This window comes from Staurois parvus, unplaced genomic scaffold (genome assembly GCF_062004578.1).
Source record: "Staurois parvus isolate SC_StPar_1 unplaced genomic scaffold, SC_StPar_1.0 ptg000340l, whole genome shotgun sequence".
NCBI classification, from domain to species: domain Eukaryota; kingdom Metazoa; phylum Chordata; class Amphibia; order Anura; family Ranidae; genus Staurois; species Staurois parvus.
Genome location: NW_028318136.1, coordinates 5,378,329 through 5,394,028, shown reverse-complemented (window position 1 = coordinate 5,394,028; position 15,700 = coordinate 5,378,329). Strand labels below are relative to the sequence as shown.

Sequence of the window (15,700 nt, the reverse complement as noted above, 5' to 3'; positions counted from 1 at the left end):
ACAGGAAGTTATCAGCTTGCAAGTTTAGTAGCTGGATCAAGGGGTATTTTTTGCACTTATACAAATCTAGCAAAAAAAAAAACATTTAGTGGTATGTTTAATATACTGAAACCAAGCAAGTAAGGGAAAAGGTTTACATACACTTTGATTGCAAACATTCCTGGTTATATTATGTATACTGCATGAACACTACAAGGTGTGCTCTTTGCTTCCTTTCACTAGTGAGCCTTTATGGACATCAGAAAAAATTGTCCCCCTATTATCACCTCTGTAGTTCAGAATGCAGGTTCTGTGAATCTTGTGACACAGCTGTGTCTACGCATATGGCAGTGTAAATACTTTTACAAACATCAAGATCATTCAGATTAATAGGAGTAGACTATAAACAGTCAATATGTGAAAATGAAAACAATGAAAGTAAAATTTGGGGACCATAGAAACAGTTTAATCGTACATTATGGGACACAAGAGAAGAGATCCAGAATATTGGGATGCCCAAAAACAGTCCAACCTAGGGGTTAGCAGCTGAGCAAATGAAAGGCTAACAGGCCCACAAAACCAACAGGTTAAGAGAGGTGGCTCAAAAAAGCCTAAAAAGCCACCTGAAGAATCTTACAACCAAAGAAGACATCAGCTGAGGCCTGCACCTTCACCTGCTAAAATGTAATGAACTAGTATACAGAAGACCTTAAGGTTCAGCCTTAAAAACAGGAGAAACAGATACCAGATGCTGAAAGGCCCAAGAAGCACTTACTGATCTAGGGGAGTGCGTTTCGACAGGGGAAAGTGGGAACCTTATTCCTGAGGTCTTAAACTTGAATTACGAGCTGGCGAATCCACTTAGTGCTAGTGTAATGTGAAGCAGGCTGCCTCCTATAGGGAACTTTGAAAACTACAATCAGAGAGTCTGACTGTCGAAAGGTAACTCTAGCTGAGAGATAAACTCAAACAGTATACACCACATCTAGAGAATGTACAGTAATCTGTTTAGCATGTTTTGGAGAAATACAGAAAGATGGTATAACAATGTCATGTTTAAGGAGAAGGGAAGAAACCACCTTGGGAAGAAAGAGGCCCCTGATGGCAAAACAACCTTGTCTTTGAGCAGCACAAGACAAAGTCTCTTATAGTTTAAGGTGACCAACTCAGAAACTTCCCTCACAGAAGTGATGCAGAAGAAGAAAAGAAACCTCACATAGTTTTTTTTCCAACAAGTTTCTTACACCCACACAAGGGAGGTGGATGCTCTAATCCCCCTGCTCTGCTATTACATTGTGACAATGGAGACGCCTCTGCTATCAAAACACACTGATCAGCGGCAGCAGCCATTGGCTGCCGCTGCTGATCAATAAATTGTTTTCAAGCTGGGTGATTTGACTGGAGCTGACCTAATGATTGGCTTCTGTCAAACAGGAAGGACCACACAGAGATCGAAATGTGACCAGTTCTTGTTGAATTTTGATCTCAGTGTACCAGGTTTAGGGATAGACAGAGGAATATCCCTAATGGGTTCAAAGTGCTGTTTCTAAAGAACTGACAGAACCAAGTTGAGATACCACAGAATAACTCTGGTCTCTGTGACCAAGAAGCAGGGAGGTAAACCAGCACTTTAGACAGATGATCCAGATAATCTAGAAGGACTCAAGGAGGGTCTACCAGGAGCACAAAAAGGCCCAGTTTGTTGCAATGAGAATTGCAGAGATGTCCTCAATCTCCTTCCTGTGGAGCATCTCATTCCTCTTAGAGGGGAAAAGGTGTAGACCAAGTTGAACTGAGCCACCAGAGCATCCAATGTAAATGCTAGAGGATTGCTGGATCTGGAGATAATCCTTCTGAGCCTGGAAGCCTGAAAGTCCATGTCCAGTGCCCCCCACCAGTAAGAGAGATTTTGTAACACCTCGGGGTGAACAGCTCTTTCATCAGAGTGAAGATGTTTAGGACTAACAAAGTCTGCCTGCCAATTTTCCACACTAGGGACATGCATTATGGTTAGAGCTGGATGTTAATTTCCTCTCAAACCAGAGTCATCTCTTTGAGCTGCAAGACTTTGATGGGGGGATAACCTTCCTTCAATTACCACGTACCTTGTACCAAAAGGGTATCCAGGATTTCTCCCCAGTCCAATAGACTGATATCCATCATGAGAATGTTTCAAACCTCTGGGAGGAAGGACTTTCCTGATTCCAGCACCATGCTAGGGCAAGCTAGGTCCTGCTGGTCAGGCGTATGGGACAATCTAGAGACTGCGGCCTCTTGCCCATACCGTAATGTTGAAATGCAATGGTCTGAATTTGGATTAAACATAGGGAACTTCACTGAAATAGCAAACCATTAGCCCCAAGAAAAATCATGAAAATCAGAGGGTCAGTTGGCTCCAGGACTGTGGAGTCTGAACCTGGGAGCAAAGAGCTTGGAGTTTGTCTTGAGGAAGAAAAATCTTGGACAGGATCAGCCCAGATACTCCAAGTGAAGAAACAGGTCCAGCGCTAACTTCTGGACATTTAGGATCCCCCTAAATCCCTGTAGAGTCTGCATGGTCCACTGAACATTGGCTGTCAGAGACAGCTGTTCCCTCAAAAGAAAGTTGTCCATATATCCCATTATAGTGCTGCCCTGGGAGTGAAAAAGACTTAAGGTATAGTATATGGTAATATTGCATAACCACAGCAAAACACAGGTAACGTGATATGCAAGGAAGATGGGGACATGCATTAGGCATCCTTATTGTTCAAAAGGTCAACATGTTACTTGGATGGAGGAAATAAATGTCTGATCTGAAGGATTCTATTCAGAACTTTTGTATCCGGAAATCTTTAGATCCAGTATGGGGCAGAAGCTCCCTTTTGCCTTATGCATGGTGAACAGGTTTGAAGAGAAACCCTGTAACCTCTTCTCTGGAACGATTATAATCCCTTGGGAGAGGAGCTGCTCTAGAGTAGTGTGTAGGTCCCCCAGCCTTGGTTTAGATGTTCACAAGTTTGAGAACATAAAGTGGGGTTGAGGCAGAGACTGAAATTCTAGCGAGATAAAACATTCTGGACTTAAGCATCTGAAATGTTTCCTAGGCCATATGGCCATGAAGGTCCACAAATATCCACTGACTTTGGCAAATGGAGGCATCCTCTGATTGAGAGTCTAGGTTTTATGGCAAAATTAAGTTCAGTGGACCTGTAGGCCTGAAAGAAAGGAAATTATTTCAAGCAGAAGGTTTACTTGAGTTTTGCTATCTTTTTCTGGGGAAAAAGTACTCTATACTCCATCACAACTTTAATAATGACGTCCAAGTATTTGTCAAAAAAAGGTGTTCTCCTACAAAAGGCAACTGCAAAAAGTGGTTCTTGCACTAAAGCATCACAGACCAACATTTGAGCCAAAGGGTCCTCTATGTATGCACCGAAAGGAGGCCCATTCTGGATAATTGGAGAATCATATCCACTAGCCTACACAATAGTGAAGGGCCAGGTCAGGAGCAACAATTGTTGGAGGGTAGAAGGATTCATCAGTATAGATCCTGGATCTCAAGTCATAGCCTTGGACAAAACAGCTAGAAAAAAAATCCACTTCATGTAAGGACTGACAAGCTACAATAAATTAAACTTTTTGCTTTGGGATTTAGATACACTTTAAGAGACATATTTTCAAAACGGTGTCCCTGACAGTCACCAAACATTCACTGAAGGTGAATCTTCCTGGTGAATGTGTTTTCATAACAGTGATAGATTCACCACTAGAGAATGTTTAGTGAAAGTGGTGAAAAGGTGAAAAATCTATTCACATAATATTTTTCTTATCATATATAACTTTTTAAAAACTGTATATCTCTTTTTCTTTGTGCCCGACTGCTCCTCTTTTCACATACTTCTGAAAAGTTTAACCTTATGCATTACACAACCCATCATTACCAAAGTATGATACCAAAGGGCAATGCTAGAATGTCATACACACCAAGTACATCAGGGTTTTTTATAAAAATAAGAAGAATGTAGGTCAGTGTTGAGGCTGTAGTCTCCATGCCAGCATAGAAGATCTGCAGAGTGCTGTTCACCAGGTTTTTGATGTTATATTCAGTGCTGGGGTTATTCTTCTCCTAGAGAAAATTCAAGGAAATATATGAATTTATATTTTGTATTAATAACTTTAGAGACCTATTTGATTACATCTAATAACCTCAGTAGCACCCACTACAAGCTAAAATATCAGGTGTGTAAAATGAACTTAAAGAGACACTCATGTAGGGCAAAGTGATATGGTTTCTACAAAGGTCATCCGCTGACCCCCTTATACTGACCATTCTAGTGCCCCCTTGCATCTTTGGAAGGAGAATAGTACATGTCAAATTTCAAAGGACAGGAAATGAGGAAAATTATTTCAGTCAGGACACCCACATAGGTGACAACTGTCTAAGTCAGAATTTCCTTTCACTTTGGATATATATCCCCACTTTTTGCAGTGTCTCTGGCACAGGAAGTGAAGGGAATTATCTCCAATAGGCCACAGACCGCACCAAAAACTTTTTGGGAGGTTTCTAACCATGCCTTACAATACTGAAAACTTAAAAGTCTACAGGTACACTTTATGGACTGGGTATTGTTTTTTTGCCTGGACATCATGTTTCAGGACCTCTTCCCTGCCATGTATAGCTTTAGGCCGATATTGAGAACACTCTATTTTGCTCTGTTTTTTAGTAGAGTACTGGAATGATAGAACCACTGTTAGCTTTTAATTTCTGTATCCCTGTTGCAGATTTCTCTCACTGCCTATCCAGTGAAACCTTGTCCCCATGGCAGTAAATCCCAGAACCCAGTTAGCTAGTATAATCAATGCAATGTCTGATCAGTAAAAAGTTACCTCTAGCTATGAGAAAAAAATATTTTGTTTGAGACCCTCTCAATCCAATGGAATTTTTTTGTATACCACAGGTCTATTGTATACAGTTTAAGGGTTTGTTCACACTTGACTTCTTCCCAAATGCGTTAACGCTCCCCCAAACGTACCCCAAATGCCCTATGCGCGTTTTTGAGGTGTTTCATAGGCATTTTCCAAGCGTTAAAACCGCACAACAAACAAATATAATGAAGTTAATGGTAATAACGCCTCGCAAATGCCCCAGAAACACCTGCCAGGAGTTTGAGGAGCGTCACCATAGACTTGAATGGGAGGCATTGAAAGGCTTCAACTCCCCCTGACTCGACATAAGGCATCAATTTTTCTGCGATGCTAATACTTCAGTGTGAACAGCACTGTGTGCTACCATGTGTATAATTTTCATAGGCGTTTGAGGAGTGTTAAAAACGCTCCTCAAACGCCTGCTTACAAAGCTAGTGTGAACTTAGCCTTACGCTGCAAGGGTTGCAAAGGCAGTGAGTAATAACTATTGCAATCTGCATGGCTGGGCTGTTTTATGAATATCATAATTATACTGTTAAAGTGGTTGTAAAGGGTGAAGGTTTTTTACTTTCATGTATTCTTTGCATGAAGTTAGAAAACCTTCTGTGTGCTTCTCCCCCCATCGCAAGCCCTAATACTCACCTGAGCCCCTTCTTAATCCAGCAATGTGCACAGGAGCCCCAGTTATTCTGGGTCTCTCTCTGTCAATCTAAGCCAGTGAGCCAATGAAGAGAGAGTGGGGGACGGGGGCCGAATCATGGCCTTTTTGTGTCTTATGGACGCATAGAGCGGGGCTCAGGAGCAAGCATTCACCAGCATACGGCTTGCTATTGGGGGCATTGGAGAAGGGGTTGGAACAAGGACCACCGGAGGGGGAACTGAGAAGAAGAGGATTAGGGCTGCTCTGTGCAAAACCATTGCACAGATGAGATAACTATGACTTTTTTTAGCTTTAATAGCACCTTAATTTTATACTAACTTCAGTACCCCTTATTCACCTTTTCCATTTTGATTAGAAAAGCATCCACATAATCTCTGGGGTTATTCAGATCCAGAGTCTCCTTGTTCTTCTCCACTCTTTTCCTTACATAATGCAAGAGCTTCTGCATATTGGATAACATGGTTTGGTGTTTTCCTGGGATTAACATCATGATTCTGGGGAACATTTCAAACATCTAAAGGAAGTAAATTGAATATCACATGGTAAATTACATATGATGAGTAGATTGCATGATTAATATGTATACACAGTGTTTTTGTACATTTTCCTTATTATGTTCATGGCTGGAGATATTTTTTTTACATTTAGCTATGTAAATGTAGCACTACCCCCTTCGGAGTTGCTGAAGATTGGGTTCCCCTATAGTCCTGCACAGCCAGGCAACACGCATTTTTTATTAGAGGATTTAAACTTGGGTGTGGTAAGGGGTGTATGGGATGTCCAAGGGAACATCAACTTTGGATAAATTCCCGCAGCTATGTACAAGTCCTTTCAGACAAAAATCCTCTTCATGGAGAGCTAGCCAGCCTCTCCAGGTGTACTACCCCAGACACTGGATAATCCTCTTCAATACAGCTGACTGAAGGAATCCCTAGGCAGGGGATCCAGTGTCACCTCAATGTGAAACAGTCACGGATATAAAGCTAATCCCACTAGAGTGCCTCGGGTGCAGGGGGTGCAGGTCTTCTCACTCAGTCCTCTGCCTATGAGCCAATGGGTTGGTGACTGCTCTCAGACCTTCTGCTGGGCCTCTCCTTGCCTGCTGCAGAGGAGGTCATTGCCCTGGGGACCAGTGAGGTCCTGAGCTTTCCTCCTTTCCAGAACTCTTGAGTGTAGATGGGCCCCTTCCCAACCGGGCCTCCCCCTAGGCTCCTGCTCTTCAGCCTCTTACTCATCTTCCACCCGAACTTTCCTGCTACTGAGCAGGCTCGGTCACTCTTAAGGGCTGTCCTGACCCCATGCCAAGCCTCCTGTTGGGGATTGGTCTGGATCCCTCAAGAGTGCAGACCAGCTCCCCCTCACCAACCCCTCACTGAGTTCTAGACTCCTCTAAGTCTCTAAATAAGGGGAGGGTGTCAGGGAACTGTGCTGCAGAGTCTCTCAGCCCTGACCTCAATTCAACCCAGCTAACTATTACACTCGGGCTGCTACTCAGCCCTCATTACTACAAATTGAACTCTAGCTCCCCCTAGCTATCTAGGAGGTTGCTACATTGAAAATATTTAATATGAACATTTGAAATTTACCCTGTTTACCCAATAGGCAATCTCCATAATTTTCTGTTTTCTGAAGTTCTTTTATTCTGTAATAAGAGTAATTTAATCCTCTGTCAAATTATTTTTAAAGCCTAAATTTTCATTTTTTAATTTTGTAGAGAGTAGGGATTGGTGAAACCCTTGTCAAGTTTGCATTTGCTGTCTGCATTTGTTGCAGAGGTGAGCCTTCTCTTTATGTATCAGAGACAAAGCTGAAAGAGAGAGCATAGAGAGTATAGAAAATTATCTTTTAGATAGTTGCCATTGGAACAAATGCCCTCCATGGAAGAATTCCCCATTATGCCTGCCCTAGTGATAACTCATATTTTTTGATTTGCTTTTTGATATGCTGACAGTGGTCACTAGTAGGGATGTCCTTGATGTTCGAGTTGAACATAAGTTCTACTCAAACATCGGGTGTTCATGTGTGCTGTTCGGCCGCTGCTCCCCGTAATACACTGGTTGTTACCAGTGCATTGTGATTGGCCAAAGCAATGCACCTGACCACAGGTTAGCTGCAACACTTTGGCCAATCACAGCACAATTTGACGGAGCTAGCAGTGATGTCACCACTAGCTCCACCCAGTTGTTGACATCTGACTGGCAAATGTTAGATGCGGCGAGTGTGAGTGTGGATGGGTCTGCTGCTGTGGGTTTTTTTTTTAATTTCAGCACGTTGTTGTGACAATGCTGGACGCCATGACTGACGATTGATTATATTGATGGAACCATTTTTTTGTCTTTTTATTAAGAACTTGTCAAAGGTGGCCCCGGGTGACCCCATCCCGTTTTTACATCATCGACCCAGAAGTCACTGGGTGGCCCTGTGCCATAGATATTTAAGAAATGTCAGGTGGGTGGAGCTGTCAGATAGTGGGAGCCAGCGTCAAGAGCAGAGCCTTTTTTGAGTTGGCGATGGAGGTGGGCATCGTGGTTGACATTGGATCTACTTCAAGGGACATTTTTTTTTTGTTTTTGTTTTTTGTTGTTTTATTAAAGGACTTACAAAAGACTACTGATATTTATTACACTACACTTTTTTTTTATGTGAATGAGTAGTGGTACTATGTACCCCATCAATATGGGGACAAGGTGCTTTGATGCGGGAGGGGGGCTCCCCTGTCCCAAAGCACCCCCCATGTTGAGGGCCTGTAACCTAGTATGGTTCAGGAGGGGGGATCTTGCTCCCCCCCTTTCCTGATCTGCCGGGCTGCATGCTCAGATAAGGATCTGGTATTGATTTTCGGGGGAACCCGCACCATATTTAAAAATACATTTTGGTGTGCGGGTTCCCCTCAAAATCCATACCAGACCTGGAGGGCTTGGTATGGATGGGAGGGGAGGAACCCCACACCATTTGTTTGCTAAATTTTTAATTGCCAGCAATTCTTTTTACTTTCGTTAGGTTCGAATGTTTGACCGCGAACCGAAAAGGGGGGTGTTCGGCCCATCACTAATAAAGAGGATGAATCTTCCCAACAGGTGCACAGATAGCAATAAAAAGCTGTTGGGAGTTCTATTCTCTTCCCTAGAATAGGATTTGGAATGCACTTTGAGCTCTATTTAAAGAGAGAGCTCCCTGAGAGTCCCAAAATTTTTATGTAAATCCCCAACAGTTAAACATATGCTACAAATGTGGAATCAATAACAAAGTAATAAAATTAAGACTTTCTATATAACTTTTTTCCTGATTCTGGTGAAGCTCTGATATTCTGATAAAGCTCCAAATAAGATTTTCTGTGGCAGGAGTAAAAAATCTGGTATTCCTTTCTGTGTGTCATGTGCCAAGGGTTGGTGCTAGACTATTTTGTGCCCTAGGCAAGACCAATTACTTTGCCAATCCCCCCACCCCCCACCAAAAAATGTTTAAAAACAGTAGAAAATATTAAATCAATAAAACATGAAACTGCTAAATTTCTTTTAATTTGCAAAAATAAGTTTCATAAGATGACACCAGCACCAATACTAAAGTCAAAATCAGTGCCGCGGATGGACTATCTGTGGCTGGCAGAGGCAGGGTGACAGTTGCAGTAAGTGGAGGATATTGGATCCACACTCTGACAAATCCGAAGCTGGAATTCTCCAGGAAATGGGGGGAGATAAAACGATGTGACAGCAGGCAGCCCAGCCCACAGACATGCAGATCAGCAGGCCCAGCTAGCACTAGAAGAGCAGGCTGTGGGATCATGATGATGTCATCACTCGCTGACACATTACACATGTGATGGATGGCCAGCCGGGTCACACTCACACTGACACGAGATATCAGAGTCAGACATTACCTTTCTCCGCAGGTGCAACTCCGCCTCCACTGATAAATGGGAAGAGAAGGGCTGGAACTCGACAGTGATCAGCAGCCACCAGGCAGCTTGCAGTAAGGGCTGAGTCTGAGAGAAACACTGGAAGGAGCAGCAGCTCAGCTGCTACACTGGCCCCACACACCTGACATATTCCTCTGTCCTTTCTTCCTGCCCTCTGCCATCCCTCCCTTTAGCTGGAGGATCATTCATGACGTGGCAGCATCCTGAACAGAGAGAGTGCCAACCTGAGCTGCACCCAGGCATCCCTAGGTGGTAGTGCGCCCCAAGCGGCTGCCTAGTTTGCCTAGTGGAAGCACCAGCCCTGCATGTGCCATAACCAAAATATATAGTATATATACCCCGATCAGCCATAACTTTACGACCAGCCACCTAATATCGAGTAGGTCACCTTTTTGAGACCAAAAGAGCCCTGACCCGCCGAGGCATGGATGTCAGTAGATCTATGAAGGTAGGCTGTGGGCCTCCATGGATTGGACCTGTTCTTCCAGCACATCCCACAATGCTTGATTAGATTGAAATCTGGATAATTTGGAGGCCAAGTTAACCCTTTAAACTTGTTGTTTTGTTCCTCAAGCCTCCTTGAAGCATTTTTGCAGTGTGGCATGGCGCATTATCGTGTTGAAAGAGACCACTGCCATCAGGGAATACTATACTAAAGGGGTGTACTTGGTCAGTAGCAATGTTTAGGTAGGTAGTACGTGTGAAGTAACATGCACAAGAATAGCAAAACCAAAGTTTTCCCAGCAGAACTTTGCCCAAAGCATCACACTGCCTCTGCTAGCAGGCCTTCTTCCTATACCGTATCCTGGTGCCATCTTTTTCCCAGAGAAACAACAAATACACATCAAGCCATCCACATGACGTGAAAGAAAACATGATACATCAGACCAGTCCACCTTCTTCCACTGCTCTGTGGTCCAGTTCTGAGGCTCACGTACCTACTGCAGGTGCTTTTGTCTGTGGATACAGGTCAGCATGGGAACCCTGACTGGTCTACAACTATGCATCCTGTGATGAATGCGGTGTCCGACCCATGCCTTTCTCACCAATTCGTGACAAATGACTGGCCAATTTCACACTACGCTGTCACATATGTAACCATGCCACTCTCAGCTGTACCCTGCAGAAAGATCTTCTGGCTTGCAGAACCATGATCTAGGTGCCAGGGGCCTAAGAGTGATTGTCGCTGAGTTAAGTTAATTAAGCAATTAACCTTTTAAACGCTACCATTGCCTTTTTACTGAGAAGGAGGAAATTCAAAATCTTAACAATAACAACTATGATTTTAGAATAAACACTGCAACACACACTGTCACCACAGACAGGTATGTTCAGAGAAATGTCATACAGTAGCACTATTCAAAAGACAGGGATTCTTTTAGTTTGCATTAAAAGCCTTAGGGACAGTTTTAACACTTTTCAAAATAAATTTAATAATGAAAAGGTCAAAATGGTGCAAATAAAATATTTACAGAAAAAGGGTGCTACAAAGAAATAAAGTTCAGTCAATAAAGAAGGTTTTATCGGCTTTCATAACTTTACAGGTGTTCTTTCGTTGATGGTAAAACAAGAGCTTCTTCACACGTCCTGTCATTCCTTTTTTCTGTGATATCAAAGGGGTGCTGACAAAGACCCTCTGACCAATCATCCGGTTTAAGGGGTGGGAGCTGGGAGGTCACCACGTTCATGACCAAGTCCCAAATACAGTTTCTTACAAGTATATACATTTCTGAGTACTTGTCGTTTACAGTCTGTTACCATGCACATTATTGTCCAGCATGAAATTAGCTTCAAAATGGATATAGATATGACAGGTCTTGGATATATATTTCTCATAGGAGGGGTGTGGAGGCCTAATCCACTCTGGTGCCTCCTAGCATATGGGTGTTTGGGTTCAAAATGCTACCCAATAACTGAGGGAGGTAAACATGTCTATATTCTGGCTGTGCTGTCATTATTTAATGAATTATGGAATATGCTGAAATTTTAGAGTCTTCACACTTTTATGGGCTCTGCAATGTATATTGGGGGGTTAGATTCTGCTAGTCCTATTACCAGGCTGATAAGGGGTGTCTGCCAGCAACTATGATTTTGTGAATTGTATGAGCTAAAAGGAGGTGGGAGGGGGAGAGGAAAAGATCACTGTGACCATTTTTCTCCTCTGACAAAATGGCACGGCAGACTTGTGACCTGAACAAGATGAATATCGCCTACAGCTGTCATGTGCCTAATGCACACAACCATCAAACAGCCCCATACACAACAAATGGTGATGCCCATTTTTAATGCTTTCAACACATCAACTTCATGGACAACATGTTTACTTGCTGCCAAATATATTTCACTGACTTACAGATGCCATTGTAATATCTAATAATGAATACTGCATCTCAGACAAATTATTACTAATTATTACTGGTTATAAGTATCTCAGTATGCTTGTCATTGGCTCTTACCTGCCCCCAGCGTGAACTGATGATGTAGAAAGTGTCATACATGGTGCTTATGACATCAAGAAGCTCAGTATCATCATAATCATGGCGATGCCCAAACAGGATGGAAAAGATTATATTGCCAGAAACTTTGCCGAAGAAATGTCGAGGATCAAGAAATGATCCTAGAATATGGGAGATAAAGAAGTAAAAGCAGACAAAAAAAATACAACATGGCTCCATATACATTCTGTTATGGTGAAATGGATTTAAAGGTGTCGTGCTCACCTATAAAAAGAGCCCACTGTTTTACCCTCATAGTGTGAAACTGTATAATTTAATGATGTAAATTAATTTACATAAAAAATATATGCCCATAGATCAAATTATTTCAGCAATCTTATAAGCAACCACTGTTCCAATCGCATGAGAAACAGCGGACCTTTCAGAGTGCGTTCCACACTAAACCAGAAGTGACACACCAGAAATTCTGCTTGACCAAGCAGAACTTCTGGTGCGTAACTTCTGGTTTAGTGTGGAATGCACAGTGAGCAGTTTGTGATTTCTCATGCGATCAGAACAGTGATTGCTTATAGGATTGCTGCAATAATTTTTAACTATGGGCATGTATTTTTTTTGTAAACTATTTTACATTATTTAATTATATGGTTTCACACTATTACAAGATCTCTTCTCTTTTTTGGACCACATGCAATTTAAATGCCATTGGAATACTGTCTGACCATCTGGTGAGGAACGCACAGAGAGGTGTCAATTAAGGAGGTTCTGGGGTGACCAAAAAGCGCTATATGATTTTTCTTGCTGTATAACTAGGAGGTCAGTGGCATATCGGTGAGTGAGGAGTGTTTCTGATCATTGGTGGTGGATCACTCGGTAGTGGGAACGGTGGATAATTAGCACTTTCTTTACTTTATATGGACTTTCTGATCATTTTAATTGAGTTGGAGTCTATGGAACATATGGGGCATTGCACTTATATATATGCCGTAGACTTGCATTACAATTATTTGCACATATATATTTATTTAAGTTGCAATGTTTGTATGAGCAATATTTGGGTATAAAGTTTGTTTATATATTATTGATGGTAGGAAGCAAGCACCATCGGTAGCATATATTTATTCACATCCTTTGAGATAAGAGGTGGCAGCTGCACACAAGAAGTCTTTGTTATTTATTTATAGACACTGGTAGTATTGTACATTATTTCTTCTGTGAACTCTTCAGACAAGATCTTCAATGCAACCAGTTCCAGCACATTTTAACAGAACAGGCCACCCAGTTCTTAGCATAGCTGGGACCTCAGTGATCTCCTGTAAGAACTTCAGCTGCACTGTCCAGAGGAGCAGCAGCTCTTTAGGCTAGGAACGTCTCTTCCTGGACAAGAACAGGGCAGCTCCAGACCCCAGATTATTTATGCACTTCCCCAGCCACCTTCTGGGCACCCTTCCCCATGGATTGTCTGAGACAAAATAAATATCTTTGTTGCTGAGTTGCTTTTCCAGCCTACTACATTTTAGAATCCCCTATAACAGGGGTCTCCAAACTATGGCCCTCCAGGTGTTGAGGAACTGCAAGTCCCATGAGGCCTTGCAAGATTCTGACAGCCACAGGCAAGACTCCCAGAGGCAGAGGAATGATGGGACTTGTAGTACTTCAACAGCTGGAGGGCCATAGTTCTGGGACCCCTGCTCTAAAAGGCAGGAGGAAACCTCAAACCTACAACCAATAAAGCCTCAAAAATTCCATAGCAATCACAAGCTGCTCCACTGATTACAGAGGAGCCAAAAACTAAATTACCTAACTAGCTTAATAACCTTTCGGAGAGAGTGCTACATCGAGAAAATGTAGAACTTATAATAAACCAATGGTCCCTTTAAGGGTCTGTGTCCATGGGCTTTTATTTTCAAGCAGGTTTTGCATTCACATACAGGTCTATGAGAATGTAAAACCCATTTTAAGCTGGTCAAATGCAGATTGGAAAGAAGTCAACTGCAGGCTGAATGCACCTGTCAGTGAATTCTGAATAATCTCATTATTTACTAAGCTTTGGAGAAAATCCCCTTGCAAATTGCAACAGTATTTACCTTTAGTAAATCAACCCCAGTATGTCTATGTTTATTTTTTATATTATTTTGTACAGAGCTTGTTCTAAAGCTTTTTTTATCCAACGGTACAGCTATAAAAATCTGACCAAGCCTTTAACAGTCCAGTGGCGTCACTAGGGTTGCTGTCACCTGGTGCTGTAAAGCATGGTTTCACACCCCCCCTTGACAACATACTGTATGTTATATACACTACCTGTATATAATGCACAGTACAGTGTCAGGGTACAGACTGGTCTGTATATAATACACAGTATGGTATCAGGGTACAAACTATACATGTACACCATACTATACATTATATACAGACCAATCTATACCCTGATGACATTATATAAAATGAGAAGAGAGATATGGGACAGAGAAATTGAAAAAAAAAGAGTTGGTGAAGGGAGAGGGAGGCAAAGATAGAGGAAATGAGGTGAGAGAGAAAGGAGAAAGAGTGAGAGGAGGGGAGAAAATAGAGAGGGGAGGAGAGGGGAGAAAGAAAGAAAAGAGAGAGGGGGGGGGAGAGAGAAAGGGAGAGAAAATATATGGGGGGGGGGAGAGGAAGCCAATTGGGAGGAGAGAGAGCGGAGGGAGAAGAAAGATAGAGAGGAGGGAGAGAAAGGGAGAAAAAAAGGAGGGGAGCGAGGAGGGTGAGAGGGAGGAAGAAAGAAAAAGGGACTGAGGAAAAGGGGAGACCCTGTGGGGGGGGGGGGGGTAGAGAGAAAGGAGAATAAGAGAAAGAGATCTGAGAAAGATCGAGGGGGAGAAAAAAAAACGAGGGGGCAGAAAAAGAGGGGGGGGGGAGCTAAAGAGATGAGACAGGAGGAGGAGGGGGAGTGTGAGGGGAGAAAGAGAGGGGGAGAGGGGGAAATGAGGAGGGATAAAGGGGGAAAAATGGAAAGAGGGAGGGGAGAAAGAGAGGGGGAAGTGAGAGGGGATAGAATGGGGGGAGACAGGGAGGGAAATGAGGTAAGAGAGTGAGGGATGGAATGGGGAGGAGGGGGAGAGAGAGGGGGTGGAGAAAAAGAGGGGAGAAAAGAAAAGAGAATGGTGGGGGGAAGAAAGGGGGATGAAGAAGGAGAAAGAGTGTGGGGAGGGGGGGGGGGGAGCGAGAGAGGGAGGGAGAAGGAGATAAAAATTGCCACACGGGATAAAAAGTGCCACAGCATCTACCTCCTCTGGGGCCACACAAGCGGGCAGCACAGGTTTATGGTAGCATTGACCCATTGAAACTTTGGCTTTAGATATGTTTTTAATAGCTTTATCTTCCTTACCTTTGGACTTTTTTAATTCAGTCACCAGACACTGAGACTCCTCTATAATACAGCCTTCTATACTCTTTCCCATGCCAAACGTTCGCAGTGCTGCCAAAGAAAATCGGCGAAGCTCTCTCCACCTGTCAATGTCACTAGTAAAGGCCAGTCCTGATCAATAAAATGAGCACAACAAGTCATGTATAAGTAAAATAGAATGACAGGTCTATACTGGAGTTTTGTAGATCCATAGGTTTTATAAATGCAGCTGAATGCCCATGTCTGAAATTATACATAGAGGAAACAATAAGACAGTGACGGATTTTGGAGCATGTCAATGATATTCTACTTAAAAGAAGGGAAAACATTAACAGGACATGTATGAAATCCCTAAACTGAATTCACACCTGAGTGTTTTGTAGTTTGAAGCTACAAAA

General features: G+C 42.7%; 1 protein-coding gene across 1 annotated transcript in view; it reads right to left on the bottom strand.

Annotated features, from left to right (window-relative positions):
- The window catches only part of LOC149456983 (cytochrome P450 2G1-like), a 51,208-nt gene that overhangs the window by 25,288 nt on the left and 10,220 nt on the right, over positions 1–15,700 (bottom strand). The window contains exons 3-6 of the mRNA XM_089684267.1: positions 15,285–15,434; positions 11,921–12,081; positions 5,886–6,062; positions 3,946–4,087 (exon numbers count right to left, since the gene is read on the bottom strand). Coding sequence (XP_089540393.1) covers positions 3,946–4,087; positions 5,886–6,062; positions 11,921–12,081; positions 15,285–15,434 — 630 coding nt within the window. The remainder of the gene's footprint in view (positions 1–3,945; positions 4,088–5,885; positions 6,063–11,920; positions 12,082–15,284; positions 15,435–15,700) is intronic.